This window comes from Mycteria americana, chromosome 2 (genome assembly GCF_035582795.1).
Source record: "Mycteria americana isolate JAX WOST 10 ecotype Jacksonville Zoo and Gardens chromosome 2, USCA_MyAme_1.0, whole genome shotgun sequence".
NCBI classification, from domain to species: Eukaryota; Metazoa; Chordata; class Aves; order Ciconiiformes; family Ciconiidae; genus Mycteria; species Mycteria americana.
Window position 1 is genome coordinate 93,076,887 of NC_134366.1, and position 18,899 is coordinate 93,095,785.

The 18,899-nt window shown below is 39.0% G+C and overlaps 1 protein-coding gene across 7 annotated transcripts in view; it reads right to left on the reverse strand.

The window, feature by feature from the left end:
• TRIO (trio Rho guanine nucleotide exchange factor) overlaps positions 1-18,899 on the reverse strand; it is a 259,780-nt gene that overhangs the window by 11,456 nt on the left and 229,425 nt on the right. For 3 of the 7 annotated variants that reach the window (XM_075494017.1, XM_075494016.1, XM_075494018.1), the window contains 14 exons: positions 16,852-17,000; positions 16,047-16,113; positions 14,694-14,797; positions 13,991-14,060; positions 11,752-11,841; positions 11,045-11,137; positions 10,349-10,399; positions 10,050-10,127; positions 8,969-9,160; positions 7,811-7,988; positions 6,195-6,964; positions 1,704-1,951; positions 757-895; positions 380-407 (listed from right to left, as the gene is read on the reverse strand). In XM_075494017.1, the coding sequence (XP_075350132.1) occupies positions 380-407; positions 757-895; positions 1,704-1,951; positions 6,195-6,964; positions 7,811-7,988; positions 8,969-9,160; positions 10,050-10,127; positions 10,349-10,399; positions 11,045-11,137; positions 11,752-11,841; positions 13,991-14,060; positions 14,694-14,797; positions 16,047-16,113; positions 16,852-17,000 (2,257 nt within the window). Of the gene's footprint in view, positions 1-379; positions 408-756; positions 896-1,703; positions 1,952-6,194; positions 6,965-7,810; positions 7,989-8,968; positions 9,161-10,049; positions 10,128-10,348; positions 10,400-11,044; positions 11,138-11,751; positions 11,842-13,990; positions 14,061-14,693; positions 14,798-16,046; positions 16,114-16,851; positions 17,001-18,899 lie in introns of those variants that run through there. The other 4 variants (XM_075494020.1, XM_075494019.1, XM_075494022.1 and 1 more) reach the window with 4 other exon arrangements.

Here is an 18,899-nt window from a genome sequence, read left to right on the forward strand (position 1 = left end):
TGTTTCCTAGGGTGCAAGGTTAAAAATGAAGCAGGTGGTCTCCAACTCCTGCCCTTGTTATTTTGCAAATTCAGCAAGGCCCAACTTCCATACAGTCTCCATGCAAATGCAGCAGAGTGCAAATCTTTCTGAAGATGTCATATGGTCCTTGCATTTTATGTTGTTTTGGACTTGGGAAGAAAAATGTGTTCCTTGCATCTTAAAAAATAAATATGACGTATTTCATTAACTGTCTCCCTTATCCAAAAAGAGCCTATGTATATTTTGATAGAAAACACTCAGTTCCTGATGTAATTCATGTCAAGCAAACTTAAACAAAGTAAATCATGTTTTAATCAAATTATATTTACTAGGACTTTTAAAAATTAAAGCAACTTACCATCATAAATGTAATTGGGGTTGAGAAGCTAGAAAGGAGAAATTAAAGAATTAATGTCCTTATAACATTATAAGAAATTAAAGAATGGTAGAAAACAAAGTACAGGGATGGTTCAAAGTTAGCTGTATCTACAAAGATCCAAGAAACATCTGAACACCAGAATTTCTGCACCACTCTGGTCTTTCTGCAGTATCCTTATGCTATATCACGCTTGCAGGCTCAAAGACTGTATCTTCCCATTTTCAGATTTGGCAAACACTGTTCGTTAAAACTACTGTCGCCTCCAATCCCTTCATGTGAATTTCCGACAAAAGTTACTTTTAAAGAAATCCCAACACAGCTCCTTTTGGAAACTACTACATCTTTGTAACATTTACCTTTACAGAAACCTTGTTGGCAAGTCCTTCTCGGGATTTGCGGTAACCATTTTCTAGCTTGCCTTCCCTTTTGCCGTCTTTATCTTTTTTCTCAGATTTCTTCCTTAAACGGAGTGCTGTGTGCCAAGATGTTGACTTCCTGAATACAGAACATTAAACTTTGATCAATTTTTTTTCAACTCTAAGTTATGTGTTATACTCTCTAGTCTCAAATAGATTTGGAAAAGTATGTTGAAATGTTATTTCATTGTATTAAAGTATACTGAAATGAAAGAAATTAAGTATTCCATAAGGGATGCTACCCTTGGTTAAAACTGTAAGCAAGCTAGTAAGATTAGTCTGTAGTTCAGTCTTTCTTTAAATCGTTGCTGGAATGGTAAACTTTCTGTATGAAAATACAAACTGTCAATCAAACTGAGCAATGATCAGTACGAAATCTGTATCAAATACAGCCTATAGAAGCTTTACATAAAGTTTTACTGCTAAGAACTTTGATATTATTTCTCCCCTTGCAGATTTGAGAGAGATCTTCCTAGCACAACCAGACATTTTCAGTATGTTTGTGGCTCAAAGAGGAGATCTAGGAACTCTGAAATCTCATTTCACTTGAAACAGACATTTATGACTGTTTTCCTAAACAAAGGAGCCTAGCCTGACAACTCATTCTATTAAATAAACCAGTAACTATTGTTGCTCTTAAATCAGGTATTATTTCATCACCTTTTTGCAGAAGATTGCCCTACTACAGCTTTTTAATAAGGAATATGTGCTTCTGGGTTCTTTCTTATATTTTGAAGTTTGCTAAGGGACCCCTCAAGTACTCATTCTGCTTCATGTTCGTTTATTTCTCAAAGATCACATCAACTTTTGGCTTAAAAGGTTCAAAGCCTTGTCTAAACTGGAAATTTTTCTTCCTCCTTCCCTTCTACACACACCCAGGCACTCACTTGATGGTTCCATCAGGGTTGTCAATGATGACTGCACTGGTATGCCCCAAGACATAGCCGGGAATCCAGCCCTCAGCTGCGGGGCACTGATCAGTGGCGGCTCTGAACACCAAAAACATGTTCTGTTGATTGCTGGCTAGAATCTGCACGACCTCTCCTTGGTAGACATTTATCTCATCCTCCTTCACTGCCGTGTAATCGTGTGTCACCAGCATGGTGGAGATATTGCTACTGCTGCTACTTTCACTCTGCAAGTGTCAATTGGAAGCACAAAGAGGGGGAGAAAAAAGAATCAAGTTTAAAGTTCATGAAGACAACAGGCTGTTCTTGGCCTGCGACATTACCACCATTACCTGCATGATCCACATAAGCTGTAGTCAGAGCGCGCTACGATTTCTCTTTTAGAGCTGCCTGTGTCTATTTGTCTTGTGCACACTAGTTTGATCTTTGACTACTTTCATGTACAGCTGCTGCAGAAATTTATCCCCATTACTTTTACTCAAGATTACTTCCTTTAACTAAGAGTCAGTTTACACATAGATCTCAACTGGTCTTCCTTTCAAGCTCAGACACTGCACCTTGCATCTTTATCAGGCAACAAAACTACAGTACAGCACATAGGACAGTTTTTCATGGTCTTACAGGTGCAGTTTCAAAATCGTAACAGGTCAAGACTTTACCTCATAAAGACCAGAAATTCCAACAACAAAAAAATATATAGAGTCTTTCCTAGCACTATTTGTCAGATCTCAGACACCAGCCTTCTGCACACAAAACATGTCAAGGCACAAAAGAACAAAACAGGCTTTTGGCAGTGTCTCTCAAAACCTCAGGGCTTGTCCCTGGTTAAATCTGTATGATCAGGTTTGCTCCTTTAAACATAGGATGAGATAAATTACTGAAATAAGCATAGGATGAGGTAAATTACTGAAATAAGAAATTATTCATTTCTTGGGCAAAATAGGCCCAGTGAATAAAGCTGGAAATCTCACTCCTAACTGATTAATGACTACGATAGCTGAGTGTTGTTAGCTATTTATCATACACTTTCAACTAGTGTTCGTGAATTTTGTTTGTTTCTTCACCAAGCATTTGCAGAAAGCTAATTATGGCTGATCCGGTGTACATTAAAAGTCATGCTACTTTTCAAAACAAAAAGCCTTCCCCTGGACATGAATCCACTGGAAATTATTTTTTAAAAGTAAGACTCATTTTGCCCATTTGCATGCATTTCTCACCTGAGGTTTAGTAAATGGAAGCGTGAAATCTATTATCAGACTATGCAACCTATTCCCTGAAATAAGTTATTTCCTTCTTGAAACAAGTTAAAAACAAAGTGGATGGCCTATTAATGATATGGCATGAGGTGTGTATGTGCGTGTGCCTATGTTTTCTCTCTGTTCTTACTTCAAACTGTTTCAGTTCACTACCAGTGAGGGCTCACTATTGCTTAGTAGTAGTAGAGTTGAAGAAGGAAATCAGTACCCAGCTGTAGCTGGAGACTACTTATGGCTTATATAGCATAACCACATGTTAGCACCACATACATGCTAGCAGTGAGTGGAAAGCTTGGCACACAGGATTAAAACAGTGTCACTGTTTTTTCTCAAAACTGTCAAGTATTTCTCCCCTCAGTGTTGAGGAGACACAGCAGGGGTCGGTGGACAGCATGGTACGCTGAGAGCCCAGAAAACCACGTTCTCTTCCAACCTGCCTTGAAGAAGCCACTCCATCTCTTGGTGCCTGTGATTCCCCAGGAATGTTTTGGCTGGCTAGTCTACTGAGAAACCAAGACATTTGGAAAGGAATAGTCTCAGATTACTCATTCATAGCATGTGCAGCATATTGATGCTTGGGTTTCTAGTGAGTCTGTACATTTTATTCTAGCTGAACTATTTTATTCAACTGGGTGAGTCAAGTCCATTCTGTCTTTTTTCCCCTATTAGGATGATGAAGTAAATGCTACCACAGAGAAAGATCTCATCCTGGATTATACCTCTACTAAAGGATATTTATGTTTAATTCCAAATGCTGTATTTCCAGTGAGAGAACTCATTTTGTCTGGCTTAGAGGACTGTCTGCGTGGTCTTTTTTATTAGCAAGCCCCTTCCACGATTCAGGCAAACTGGGAATAGTAGAACCAAAAAACCAGTCTCATTTTCAGTCATTGTTTAAGTTAAGATTACAACTTGCTAGATTCTTTTAGCTAGATGAAAAACAACTCTATTCAGAGAAAGCTGGTTTAACTCCTTCAGTGAGACTTACAGGAGGAGAGGAAGGGAAGGCTGAAGTAGCAAAACCAACCTAAGCCCCAAACCTTGCCCCACACACTATTCCCGAACATACTGTTTCTTAGCATGCAGCAGAATTTGTATAACTGCAGGACTGACCTTCCTGTAACATAACATTTCTTTTTAATAGTTAAGTCTTAAAGGATCATATTAAAGCCTGAACATTTATTTTCAACAAGGACAGATAAATCTGTTAAATACACAAGTGTCTGGTAACTACTAAGTGACAAATGTTCTTGTGAATGTGCTTATATCAGAACTTATTCTCACCACAGAAAGATAGCCTTTTATTTTGCCTTGCAAGGAAGTAATTATTCTTGCACAGTTAATGTTTTTCTACTGCAAGTTCTGCTGGCCATCACTGACCTCAATTATGGGATTAGAGTAGGATTTACAATCAAAATATTAAAAATTCCTCCCATATTCCTGAAATACTAGCAAAACCAATTCCTTTTTCTTCTTTTTAGAAGTAACTTTTCCGTAAGTAACCAACCTTAACCATATATGCATGTAAACACACACACACAAATGGTTAAATCAAAATAAACCTTCACAACCCATTTTCTCTAGCCTGTTGAATGTGGTGTGAAATCCTGCTAAAGTATGGTCTAGAAATGAGGTTATAAATGAAGAATTATGACCCATCTCAATTATCAAACTAAAAGAAACATGATTGTGAAGCAGAAGGCATGCATTCAGCTACTACGTTTTACAGTAAGATAAAAACCCAAGCAATGGTGTCTTTGCCAAGACAGTATCAAAATTCAAATGTTTTGGAAAGCCAGTGCCATCCTGTCTCTCCCTCTCTCTTTTCTTAATGGAAAGACATCAATTAATACTATGCAAGTCTTCTCTGCATATAAAAAGTACCACCATCTTGATTCACATGCTGTGTAGTCATTGCAAAATACTCCAATTATTCCAGATATTATATCATCATCACAATTTGCTAGACTGAAGAGAAACACAAGACAGACCTAAACCAAATGAAAAGCTGAAACAATATTGGGATAAAAATACAATACATGCAAAGCATAATTTTTTCTTCTGAAGCTATTACAAAAGTAAGTGTAAGAACTAAGAAGTCAAGAAAGCTCTGTGTGTTAAAGAGTTCTATAAAGAAATGCATGCATTTAAAAAAGGTCCAGCAAGTTAGGTGATTTGCAAAATTGGTACTGCATACGATTTGTGAGAGAGTGGAAGAACAAACATTTGTGAACACAACACTTAGTGAGAGAAAATCAAATGTGAGTTTAAAAAGAAAGGCACCATAGCCTGCCTACCACATCCATGGCAAGTGCCTTGAAATTTTTGTTTTATATTGCACATGCCCCTGTGATTGCTGTGTTGCGTTTCCTGGTGGACGTTATTACAGAGAATGTGGATTCTGTTGATACCCCAGCTTTCCGCACAAACACACCAAGTGCATACTAAAAGGTTGAATCTCCAGATGCCCCAAACCAGTTCTTCTTACAAAGCAGAAAAGACAAGTGGAGCCGCTATTTATTTTGGTTGTAGTAGAAGAAGGATTATTTTAGCCAGGTTTTGTTGGCCTATTTTGAGTGGATTGCAGGAAGCTTCCTTGACCCAGACACAGGATTTAAAAAGAGAATGTTGTACATCAACTAAGGCTGAAAGGAGAGGGGGGGGAAATAAATTAATGAAAAATAAAAATCAAGCAGCCCAGAGAACGTACTGTAGATGTCTCCACGAAGTTAAAACTCAACAGGACAATGGTGGCGGATTTGTGTGTGAAAGGGAAAAAAAAGCCCCAAGGCAATCTGCCAAAATCTTGAAGTCAGATTTAAGTGCCAGCCGCAGTGCATACCCCAAGGTGCTCTGGCTGCCACGCTTCAGCATGTTAATTATGTGCCTTCAAATTAGAGATGAAAAAAAGCAAGGAGAGCAAGTTAGTAAGTATCAGCCTAGTGATCTATGTTTTCAGCAGAGGCAGAAGTTGCATCTAATGTTAGCAGTTGCTTTGTGTCTGTATACATATCCATGTTTGTATGTATACATACACAGAGAGGTAGGTAATTTTGGTTTTTTAATGTGCAGAAGATATTCAAACAGTTGATTATTTCAGAGCAGTACAGCACTGGAGAGCCAGAAGTTAGTACGGAGAGTGATGGCAACGCACAGAAAGGGAGCACGGGAAGGTTTTAGAAGAGCTCGCAGGACAGAGGTGCTCCGCTCTTACCCCATTACTCTGGGTGGAGTGAACTGACTGCTCGCTGGTCGAGGAGCATGTGCTCATGCGGTCTGTGTCCTTGCTGTGTGAAGAGTGGCGGTGGACCTGCCGCTGGAGGGAGTCATTGTCCCCAGGGAAAGTGAAGGAGCCAGGGCGGCTGGCAGGGGATGCTGGGATGGAGCTCCAAAAGGAGCCCTTCTGCAGGGGGCTGCTGGGTGGAAAGGTTTCTTTGCCAAAAGGAGAAGGGAAAGTCGTGGAGAGAGGAGAGTTCATTGGTGAGATGGCTCCTGGCCTTTGCTTCCCGAGCGTCAGTGATCCTATGCTGTTTCTTGAGCGACTGTCCTCTGAGCTTCCACGTGAGTCTTTCTGGGCTCCGTCAGTTGAGCCAGAAATGTTTCCCGCTGTCTTCCTGGGACTGTCAATAACTTTCATCTTGGGAATCTGCTCAGCTTCTCTCTGAGGACCGTCCGGTTCTGCATTGGGAGGGTGCCTGTCTGGCTGGGTCAGGCCAGTTTCTAAGGAGGTGTTGTAGTGTGGCAGGGAGAGATTGTGAATGGACATACCTGACATCTTGTCTGCCTCTGCTTGGGCCGAGGCTGCAGAGGAGACCAGGACTGGGGAATGGTGTCTGACAGGCTGGGGGATCCGGGATGGCCGGCTACGGCTGGAGCTGGGGATGCCACTACAGCTGCTGGGGCCGCTGCTGTTACCGCTGCTGCTCCCACTGCCGCCTCCACCACTGCTGTGGTTCCTCTGGTACTCGATTGGGGATGTCAAGGCTGCAATGGGGAAGGGAGGGGAGGCGATCAGGGACAGGAAGGGAGGAAAGGGAACAGAAACAATTTAAAACAGACATGTTTACTGGCAAAAGGGGAGTGCTGTTCAAATAAGAAAGATTCCCTTAGCAATGCTGGTCATGCTGTAGACCTCAATTCACTTTCCTATATCACATCTCCATGGCCTGCTATAGGTACCTCTATTAAAGATGAAAAATCTGAAACCAGGGAGAAATGTTTTCCTCTAGGATCACATTGCCAGTCAGCGGCCAACCTGGGAAAAAACAGGTGTGACTCCAAATTCTCAGCTCATTACTCCATCCATTACAACTCTAAAAAAAAATATCTAGATTGGGGCAACAACTGATGGATACAAAAATACAGCAAGAACCTTCTAGTGTCACAGAAGACACTACCGTCTTCTACTTTTCTCCTGCAGAGTCTGAATGTTGTTGCCACAGTAAGACGTGACAACAATGGCCACCAAAAAACACAAGCAAAACATATTCTGAATAGATGCTTAAAATGCCACTTGAGTTTAGCCTTTAAAGGCTTGCATTTGATTAAAAGGGGTACACAAGCTCTCCATCTCAATGGATGGTGCCAATCTTGAGTCACTCCTACAAAACATTTGGAAAATTTCACCAAGAGAACACCATGTAAATTCAGACTACCAGTCTTATAATAAATGCTAGCATCTGTTCTGAAGCAGAAATGTGGCACATATGCCCCAACTGTTCCGTATTAGCTCAGGAAAAAGGAAACTCGCAAAACATTTCAAAGCCAAGAAACAACAGATGAGAGAGAAGTCGTTCAATTATGAACTTTCAGTGAGAGGAAATCATTTACCATTTAAAAAGTTGCGCTGGTTTTCCAAAATTTGGTTAATTTCATGGATCCATAACTGGCGGACTCCTGGACTGGCAGAATGCAAAATAAAGGTCTCTGTGACATCGCCCGTTCTTGATGTTAGTGCAAATTTACATGGATCGCTGTCCACATTTTCCTCCAGGGAAAGGCAACTCACCTTCATGAAAACAAAACAAAGAAAAAAACAAAAAAAGAGAGAATTTCCTTCATGTATTTTATGAGAAACATACCTCTAAAATCTCTTACTTAGGAGCTCAGAGTCAGATCGTCAAATGATGACCATTCTTTCCTTCAGTAAAATAATACCACAAAATGAAGGATTACAGTAAACTAAAGATTAGTGTACAGCTTACTGACACACTGTGCCTAAACAATCTCCAACTGGTCAGTACAGCCCAATGTTCTCCATCAGCCCTCACTCTTCCTTCACGTTACTTAAAATGCTGAGCCCGCTGTGGAGCTCTACCACTGGCCCACACTGAAGGCTTCTGCTGCAGAGACAGCAATGCCTTGGAATAGGCTGTCCAGCCAGCGCTGAACAGGATGGTCAGCTGGCAGGGAGAGCACCGAGGCGAATTAACAGAAGTAGAGTCCACACAAAATGCTTCACCAGGAGGGCCGGTGGGCACTAATATCAACAGTTTTTGTTTCAGAGAAGGCTTGAAGCAGGAGCAAACACTTTTTGTTTGAGGGACTTGCTTGTAGAAGAGCTGACCTGTAAGTAGTGCTGCCTTCTTAGACATATGTTACCTACACATTTGAACCAATTTCAGCTGAAACTCAAAAGAGGGGATATGTAGAGTTATCATCTTTATTTGCAATGCCTTTGCAATGTGGTGTACTCACAGCACAGAGCTGAAAACTAAACCCTTTGTGAATGCTTGTCCAGCTTTGTATAAGAACACCAGTTTTGGTATGCTTCACATGGGAAGCATCAGAGTGCTGGGATCCAAAGATTTTCATTTATCATCAGAGCGAGCAGAAATTCAGTAGGAAGTAATTTCAGGAAATGACCGACACCTCACTATGCTTTATGATTGCACATCTATGTGTCACTAGTGACTCCACACTGAATCAGAAACTGTTACCTTAGCAGAGTTTGTGCAGGGGACACAAAGACTCATGCACAACAGTTACCTTGATACTGTTTTTAAACAAGAATCCGGGCATGGAGAAACCTTTCTTTTTATCTAGCAGCTCACTGAAAATGACAATCTGCTCAAACAGGAAGACCCGTCTCTCCTTGCAGCGTGGCAGAAGTCCCGTGTCCTGGTCTGTAACCAAGAATGTGTCCTGCAGCAGGAGCTTACCCTGGGCTACAATTTTACCCTAAACACAGAGGCAAGCAGAAAGACACTTAGTGCAGTTCTTGATTTCTTTCCCCAATCAACTTTTTTGAGCAGATGCTCATGCCAAAATAGCTTTGTATATCTCCCAATTTCTGAGTGTCACTGACCAGTATATATTAATTAATCCTCTTATACACAAGACATTTTTATGCCCTTTCTCAAAACCCAAACATCATCAAGAAACCCCCCCCCAAAAATCCACCCCACCCTTTTCAATTCATACTGCAGTTTGAGGCTTAGTAGTGCTGAGGCTTTCATCTCTCTAGTCTCAATAACTCCTTCCCTGCCACCCCCAACACAGGAACTCATATATTCTTCTCATGTCTTCCAGGGTGCTGAAAAGGGGAAGAATTCGAGTTCATTCCCTGCATGACAGAGCAGAAAGGGCTTTGCAAGTACAGCATGTGACTATACCCTGGCCGATGCATACTGCATCGATAGCCAATTTCCATCTCTTCTAGACTTAGCAAAACAAGGAGAAGGGCTACAGTTGCCTCAGGTACTTCACTGACCTTAGCAACTCCTCCTTTGCCTACACTGCTGAAGTCAGGTCTGCTCACCTGCTTATAACTGATTACTTCACTATTTTGCAAGCCATTAGTCAATAAGGGAACTGTAATAACACTAGCCCTTCCTAGATTTTGCAGAAGGACTTACCTAGTGTGACTGACACAACAGGTAAAGCTTCCCAGGAAGAAGTCCTTGGCAGGGCTAAGACTTGATTTTTCATTCACCGCTTTTTGCACCAGCTAACCAGATAGTGAGAGAGCACCCTACCTCATTTCTCCCCCCCAGCTCTCCCCACAACATTAATGGTTAATTTCTGGAGAACCTGACAAAAACTGTAAGCAAAACCCCAGCCAACTTACATCAAATCCTTGCAGGCGGCCAACATTCATCATGTCATTACACCGTTTTGGTACTATACACATGACCTCTACAGCTCTCTGTTCAAGACAAATAAAAAGTCAAAGCTTTATTTTCCAAATGAGTTAGCAGGATAAAATTTTGTTTCATTTGCTATGGTTGCTTTAGAACAGAAATGTGAAAAGTAAACACTTATCATAATCACATTCTGAAGAAGATCAGGAAAGAAAAGCAACTCTATGTCAAAACAAGTAGAAGTTTAAAGAGCATTCGAATCACTAAGAGAAAATGTCTCAAGTACCTCTAGTTCTGTTGTGTCAAGGTTAGCTTTTTTAGAATATTTGAGGAAGTCCTGGAAAAAGAAAAACCAGTAATATGAGTTCTTTTTTCATTAATCAGCAACAAGAAATCTTCAAAATCTGCATTTGCTATTCTCTATCAGAGAATGACAGACCGCAGAAGACACATAGAAAAGTTTTCCTTTTAAAGCTTCTGCTGCAGTGCTTTTCCCCCTCTTATTTTTTAAGGTTTATTCACTATTTTTGATTTAGATCATACAAGAACATGTATTAAGGCAATGACCTCTGTGATACAAAGGCTTGCTCTTCAGTAAACATTGATGTGATATTAAAATGGTTGCAGATGTAGTTGGAAAAGTTGGGATGAGTCCCAACAACTGATATCACATTTACATCTGAAAAGAGTTGGGAGATCCCTGTCCCCTTCATAGGACATTGGTACAAATTCTAAACATTTCCATGTCACTGACTTGAGTTCATTTGGTCTTTAACTGTTAAAAAACCCCCACAAAATTCTGTCCAAGCTTTTTACTACAATTTTTATAACTATCTGTATATGCTCAGAAAATAATAATATTACATCGCTTACAAATCTGGGTTCTGTTTGGGAGGAGGGTAGAAAAGCATCAGTGATATTTAAAAAAGAAAACATATCTGTTAACACATATATTGAATCATTCATCTCAGCACCACTTTACCTTTAGTAACAGCTGGTATTTCATAATTCTCTGCACAGGTTTTATTAGCAAGTCCGTGAGCTGAAGTCTGTGGCCCAGGCGTTGCTTTAGATCCTGAGGGTTGTAAAAGAAACACTTTTTGTTCGTTCCGTTAGAAACAACTTTGTTCTGTTTTGTTGAGTTAGAAACACAGCAGGATATATCACTATTAATGGCTATCAGAGCAGAAATTGGCAAAAGTCAGAGCAGAACCTAATCTTCAGTTAGCAAAAGCTAGAGTCCTTCCCCTTATCTGTATCAGCTTTGTTTCCAAAGCATTCCCTCCTCCAAGCATCTTCCATATCTTTTTTTGAAACAACTGTATAGTGACATGTAATTTTTCAATCATAGGTTGTATATAGTCTATTTTCGACAGTGATCTTTGCTCATCCAAAATTGCCATTTCATATAATATGCACTGTTAAGTGCCTGGGCTAGGGCTAGTAAGGATGAGACTCTGCTGATTAATATCTTATACCTAAACTTTAGTTTTCTTCCCCTAGAGATAAATACATCTCTAGGAGCCTGTATCAGACTTGAGAAATCAGAACAGAAGTGGCAAGAAATTATAATTTAAAACAGTAACAACAATACGTGCTGCCTTTTTTTTTTTTTGGTCAACAGATAAGATAACGCTTATGATTTGTACACACCCTTCACCTTGCATATATCCTCTCTCAGAAACTTACCTCAAAAAATGTATCAATGTATTCTGAGACAATGTGCTCAGACTTTGGTTTGTTTTGGCAGTAAACTATGTACATGTGCAACCGTCTCTCCTAGAAGAACAAAGATACAGGATACATCATCAACATCAAGAAAAAAGCATGCCAGATTGAAATAAATAGAGTATTATTTTAAGAAGTACAGCTGTTCAAAGGTATGAACTTAAAAAGGTCCTTTTTGAGGGAAAGAAGCAGGTACATACACAGAAATTACAGATCTGAAAACACATTTATTTGTGCATATCATGATGATTTTAGAAAGGCAACACAAGTCAGAAAATTGCCAGTTACGAATATTCCTGAACAACAGTTGTTTAGAGATGATAGCTCAGCAGGTCCCACAATAAAATTAAGTAGGAAAATGGTTATCTTCTTCTTTTAGCAAGAGCAATGGATGGAGCCTTTGAAATATCATATCTTTAATTTGATTTTAATAATCAGATTATTATTCAAATATATTAGAATAATGACCTCCTCCTGTTTAGCTGTACAGAGCCATTAGGAGAAACCTCTCAGTCGTCTATTTAGTATTAGCTGTCCTATTGGAGTTTGAAGGGAGATGTAGGTGATGTAACCTGGAAATGGTGGTGCTAGTATTTTTTTAACTCTGATTCTGTATTTTGTGCATGTGCTTTTAACACCAAAGGAACAAAGAAAAAGAGAGAGAGCATAACTTCAGCCTTTAAGATTAATTCTTGATTACCAACCTTGCTGGTTAAGAAACACAGACATACCATATGTGCCTATTACCTACTCCAAGATCTTCCTTACCATTTTGCTAGGACTGGTTTGCTGTTAGAGGCTTTGCTGCTCAGAGACTTATGGAGTACTGACCATTGAAGACAAATGGAAAGCCAAAAAGGAAGAAGTAAGATGGAGATTGAAAAGGACACAGAACAGAGATTAAGAGGAGGAACTGAATCGTCATGTTCTAGCTGATAGTCAGGGTTTTGCTAGAGGATGGTTGTAATAGCATCACAGCTTGCCTTTCCATCTGGAGTGGTAAGGGTGCCTTTCAAAGACAACTCAGTTACAAATATACCAGGAGAAAGTAAAACAGCGATCAGAAACAGGGAGAGTTGCTCCCTTCAGGCTTCCCATTTTACCAGTGCCAGAATTCTCCCCTCTTCCCATGCCTGGGTTGTTTTTTTGTTTTTTGTTTGTTTGTTTTTGTTGTTTTTGTTTTTGTTTTGTTGGGGTTTTTTTGTTGTTTGTTTGTTTTTAATAATAAGAATCCCTCAGAAATGAAACAGCTCATTCCTCATCATTAGTCCAGGAATTAGGCCTGGCTTCCAGTGTTACTGTTCCATTAATGTTTGGTGCTCTTTTGCTACCCTGGTATTGACTTCAAACACAGACTGCAGGGAAAATCTGAAACCCATTAAATCTGCTTTAATCCAGTCTGTCTTCAGTCTTTGCATACTTGTGCAAACGATCATATTTAGCAGGCAAGTTTCCCTTCTGCTGTCTTGCATGATTTGGAGTACCTTGATGAAATACCATATTAAATGGTATTTCTATACAGAGACACCAAAATGACTGATTAGTGGCATGTCTGACGTGTCCTGAATTTTGATATCTAGTTTCTAGATAACTAGTTCATCCAATTTCCTTTCAAAGTGTTATAATATCCACATGTATCACCATGGTCATTCCTTTTAATAAATAAATGAAAAGTGGAAAAACAGGGACTTGTATAAAGCTATAAAGGGTACTGTGTTGGACTAAAATTAAACATCATGAACTTCTGGCACTCTCAGTTCCTCCCTCAAGTGAAGAGGGAGGAATCTCAGTCACTGCTGTGATTCTCAGAAAGGGAAAGGATACAGAACTAGAATACACTGAAACCAGTAAGAAAAATGAACTGCTTTCCTATTTTTGGTTCCTATGTTCCATGGTACTGCATGGATACCTGGGATTAGAAGACAGGTGTATCTGGTCATACGAAATGACAATTTTCTCACACAGAACTGGAACTGAACTGAGAAACAGGGTCCACATTCATATTTCCTCTCCACAGAAAGATATTGGGAACAAAAAATAGATACTTAGTCTATTTATAAGCTCTTATAACCAATCTCTCCACCTCTTACAGTGAGGAATATTTTACAGCACTTTTTTAACTGTGTTGTACCATAGAATAATCACAAATGTTGGTCAGTAGCAAGAACAGGGGTTTACCAAAGACAACCTTTGCACTTACATGCTTAACAAACAGGGATCCCAGCTTTTCTGGATCTTCAAGGCACTTCTCCAACTCTCCTAAAAAGAAGCTGAACATAAACAGAATAAGCACTTTTTTTCTGATAGCACACACTATAGCAACAGGTGATTGCAAGGTAAAGTGGTCTTACTGCAAGGTCCACTTTGTGTCCCCTATCAGTGGCTTTGGATATTAATGCAAGTCCAAAATGACAATGTTAACAGTGTAATATCTTAATACACATTTCCAAAAGGACACACTGAATCCATTCCAAGATGAAAAAATACTGGTGTTTGTTAATAAAATTCTTTAATTTCATATATCGATTGAAACTTTTCTCCTTCCTAGTCTGAGTGCCTGAGGTGCTCATATTGCCATGCTAACCCCAATAAATTCTTTAGACTGTATTCTTAGAGAAAACATTTTTGAAAACAAAGCCTCAAACAATGTACAAACTTCTGTACATAATACTATCCATACTATAGATTCTCAGTTGAAGCACTTGGTATATATAAGCAACCTTGTTTAAAGCAAATCTTCATACCAACATTTGTAAGCTGAATCTACAGTATCTACAACTCAAAGCACAAGAGCAACTGTATTTACCTTGTATATGAATATTTGAGGGAAAAAAAAAATTCTTAAAGTCAATCTAGTATTTTTTAGGTAGAATTCAGCAGGTGGTTTTCAAGTTAATACATACTCTCTGTGCCAGTCATAAATCTGGTGAATGTTTCCAAATACAATCTTGTCTTTGCCTTTCATGTCATCAGGTACACCATCTTCCTTCATAAGTGCCATATAACCCTGCAACAGTCCAAGGAAATTCACTGTGAACATTTTAACTTAAAAAAAGTGAGCTAGCTTTTAATTCCCCTTGTCCCAGAAGCTTTCCAAATTGCCCATGACAACAGCTTGCTTGGGACACAAAAACAAACCAAAAAACTGAACTGGCTTCTGCACTCCTTTGCTCAGTGTTTCTTATTTCAGTCAGCCACACTAACGCTACACCAAAGTGCGCTGAGAAAGAAAGCAGCTGCACTGCATATGGGACTGCACTGCATGGACTACTACTTGCGGTATGAGCAAACCAAACACCAAAAAAATTGAACGTCAATTCTGTTAGCAAGCATTCTGGCTGCAATAAAGTTCCTTCTATGTTTTCCCATAGTCCCATCTTCTCTTTTTTGGTGTATATATATACTCATCTCACTGTACAATTCTATCACATAGTTAGAGCTGGGAGTGTTTTTAAATTTTGTAATATTCATGCAACTCTATTCCTTTTATTTTTTCCTAATACTTCTGTTCCTAATTAGCCAAGTTTGGGTTTAGTTTGCAAAGTTTATGTTTTGATGTCTAGCATTTTAATCAGGAATTATTTTGTTAGTTACAAAAATACATCTGTTCATAGCCTTCTAATACACCCTTTAAATACTGTAAAAAGACCATCACAATGCCAATCTTTCTTTCCCTCCCTCCCTTTAAAACAGAGTTTAAGAATTGAACCTTGTTAGGCTGAAATTCAGTCATGCTCATTCTCTCTACTCTTCCAAATGCATTTTGTTGGTAGCTGAAGATTGAAGGGAGATGTGTGATGTTATCTCATTTTACAGAAGGGGAAACTAGGAAGTCTAAGAGAAGCCTAGCAGTAGGAGAGGAAGCAAGTCTTTCAAATCCAGAATAGTTCCTCTACCTGCTGAGTTACAATGCTTTTTTGAATTTAGTTGTGCTAAATAAAACCATCTAGTCTAATATACCAGAGGCCAGAGGTAGTGATCTTAAAAAAATTACTAACTACACTCTTCAGAAGAACAATAAGGTGCACACGATAACAGGAAAAAAAAAAAGAAATGAGATCTGATGCAATAATTCTAATATGTTAAAATCCTACAGGAAGGAAAACTCAGAATGCAAACATTCAACATTTTCAGTTTCTTCCTGTGTTCTGTTTTGAAAAAACTGTGAGGTTCAAGCTACACAGCTGGTCAGTACCACATTAAAAAAAAAAAAGAAGAAGAAAAAAGAAAAATCAAGAGAATGAAAAACATCATACCTCAACTACGTAGCCCAGATCTCGTACATAATCTCGCTCTGTCTCCACTAATTCCTGTAAGACATAGCTACAATGGAAAGAAAATGGTGAACACGCATATCATTAAAAAAAAGAAACAGATTCTTAAAGAGGATTAATGGCATACAGCTTTGCAGACATTTGGAGTCACATATGTTTGATAAGCAGAGCTGAAACAGAATAATTAATGCAAATTCTTTCTAAGCAAGATGCTGCTTTGACTTTGGAACCAGAGCAGGCTTACTTCTGTTTATCTAAAGTAAAATGTTTTCTTACACGCATCATTAAAATTAAACATTTAACTATTGTTTAAAATAAAATGCTATTATGTCTCTGGTCTGGAGACTCTTAAGTATATGAACTGTTATTTCTACCCATAGATTTAAATAATTTTGAAGCCAGGCATGTTTTTGTTCTACCATGGTAACAGTTTACTATTACATAAAGAAATTAAGAGTGCAGTGGAACAGAACAAGGGGTACAACCAGTTTTTTGAAGCCTAATCACCCTCTAAACATTTAAAGATCAGCATCTTCCTCCATAACTGGGACTGACGTGACAAAAGTCAAAGACAGGTATAACTAAAATTAAAAATCACAGAAAATTGAAACTGTGACTGTTTTAAGAAAATTTTTTTTCTTTGCATAATGTGACTGCATGCTTGACACCTGACACAAGTCCTCCCCTTTCCAGATTAACAGCTTCTGCTGCCAGTTCAAAATGGACATTTTTAAAACATTTATCTCTTCAAAACATTGTCAAAAAAGGACTGAAAATGTGGTCTTACTGTCGTCTTTTTAAGGAGCTGGATTTCCTTTCTTCCATCTCGTCTATGGGTGATGAGGAGGAGAGAAGGGAGTTATCTGAAGGGTTGAAGGATGGACTGCTGCTGTCACCTTGATCTACCAACAAGGAACTTGGACGGTCCTCCAGGGCCTGAGAAGGTGTTCAAGACAGACAGCAACAATGATTTATTTCCCCTTTATTCACAAGATGCATTTACATGCAGCTGTATATGGGAACCTATGGGAGATCAATTACTGCAATATATCTTGGCAAAGGTGGTCTCAAGCTTCCAGGAAACCAAACAACAACTTGGCTTTCCAGGACAGATAACCTAACCTTAAAGAAGCACATTTGAGATACATCAGTCTTTCCTTCACAGGAAAAGAAAGGAGTTCAGTTGGTTTAAGCAGCAAGAGATAAAAACCAGACTATCCTGCTCAGGATGTAAGTACTTCTATGGTAGAAGCTACACAGATGTGTGCTTATTGGCGGGGATTAAATTATATTTGTCACACTTTAGTTCTGGTGTATGCAAGTTACTTTCAATAATAAATGGGACATCTTTAAAGGAGATTCTTTGGATGTAGCATTTTTTTATTACAACAGAAGTGGCATTCTTTGTCAGACATTTTGTTTTTCATATCAACTAGCCAAAATACTGACTCATTGAAGAAAATAATGACTTCTACAGTCCATGTTGCTTTTGAGCTTCATGACAGTTCAGATCCTAGGAAAGAGACCCTATCTCTTCTGCTAGGTACACCGTCTCCCTTGCATGGACTCTGCAGCCTTCTGTTTGTACAAAAGATGGAGAAGCCATGGGAGAAATAATAGGAACAAGCTTCTGTGAAGTATTTATTGGACTTCTTCAATTCAAGCCCATAATCTTTGATGAAGCTACAGTTATGTATCACTTTTTCCCTGAATGTGATACAGGCTTTAATGCAAGACACATTTATTTCACCAGGGTGGGGTTCAACTGTAATCTTTTTTGTTTCCCCACAAAAAATAAAAACCCAATAATGATATGACTGGCCCAAAAACCAGGAGAAGCTGACCCTTGGCTAAAATTGTGCAATGAGAACATCTCCACCAGGGACTACATGCACGGATCATTAAGTTATATCCACTGCTAGGCTGCCTGTAAGACACATGGATTGTCAAACTTTCCATTTACAAAAGGCTGCTTTGAATTTTCCCCCAGATTACTTCTTATTCACCCTTCTGGTGCAACAGAAGTAAAAAGCAAAGTTAATAGTCTAAGAGAGTGCAGAAATTATTTCATGCAGTAATGCAAGTGAAGTGTAAGTCTTTCTGAATGAGGAAATATAAAATGGAAATTCAAATTTCTCATTCTGAAATTCAAAGCTACTTAAATTCAGAACAAGCCTGGGAAATTTCAACCTCTAGTAACATGGGGCTGCCATGTTGCAATTCTCGGTAGAGTTTTCACAGTGGCATTTCTACTAAGCCCAACAGGGTCTATGTTGCAAAAGCCAGACTCAAAGGTTTTGAGTGAATCACAGACTCTCTGAGGGACCTCCTGAGACCATATAGTTCAATTCCCCTTCTCAAGCAGAGTCATCTAGAGCAGGTTTTCCAGGACCGGGTCAAGTTGTGTTTTGAATACGAAGGAGGGCCTTCCTGGTATTATCCATACTCCCTATTCTTTGTCAATGAGCATCTTCAGAAACAAAAATTTTAAAACACAGAAACTGTGTTTTAGTTTGACACAGTTGACACAAAAGCTGACACAAATTCCTCCTACTTAATTTGTTAGCAAACACTGCAAAGCAAGGAAGGAGCTGCTAACATACAAAATGATCCTTTTACTCTTTTACTTATTTCTTCATTATCATGTTGCCTAAAGAACAGTTAGATAGCATAAATGTCTCTGTGTAAGGGTTATCTGCTTTACTGTTGAACTCTACAAGATTTGCTGTAAATTCAGCCTCAGGGATTCTTCTCATAAAGGTCTAACAGGCAAATCAGGGTAACCCTGGCTCTTAGCCTTCATTTTACTGATAGGACATTTTCTTTTTACTAATA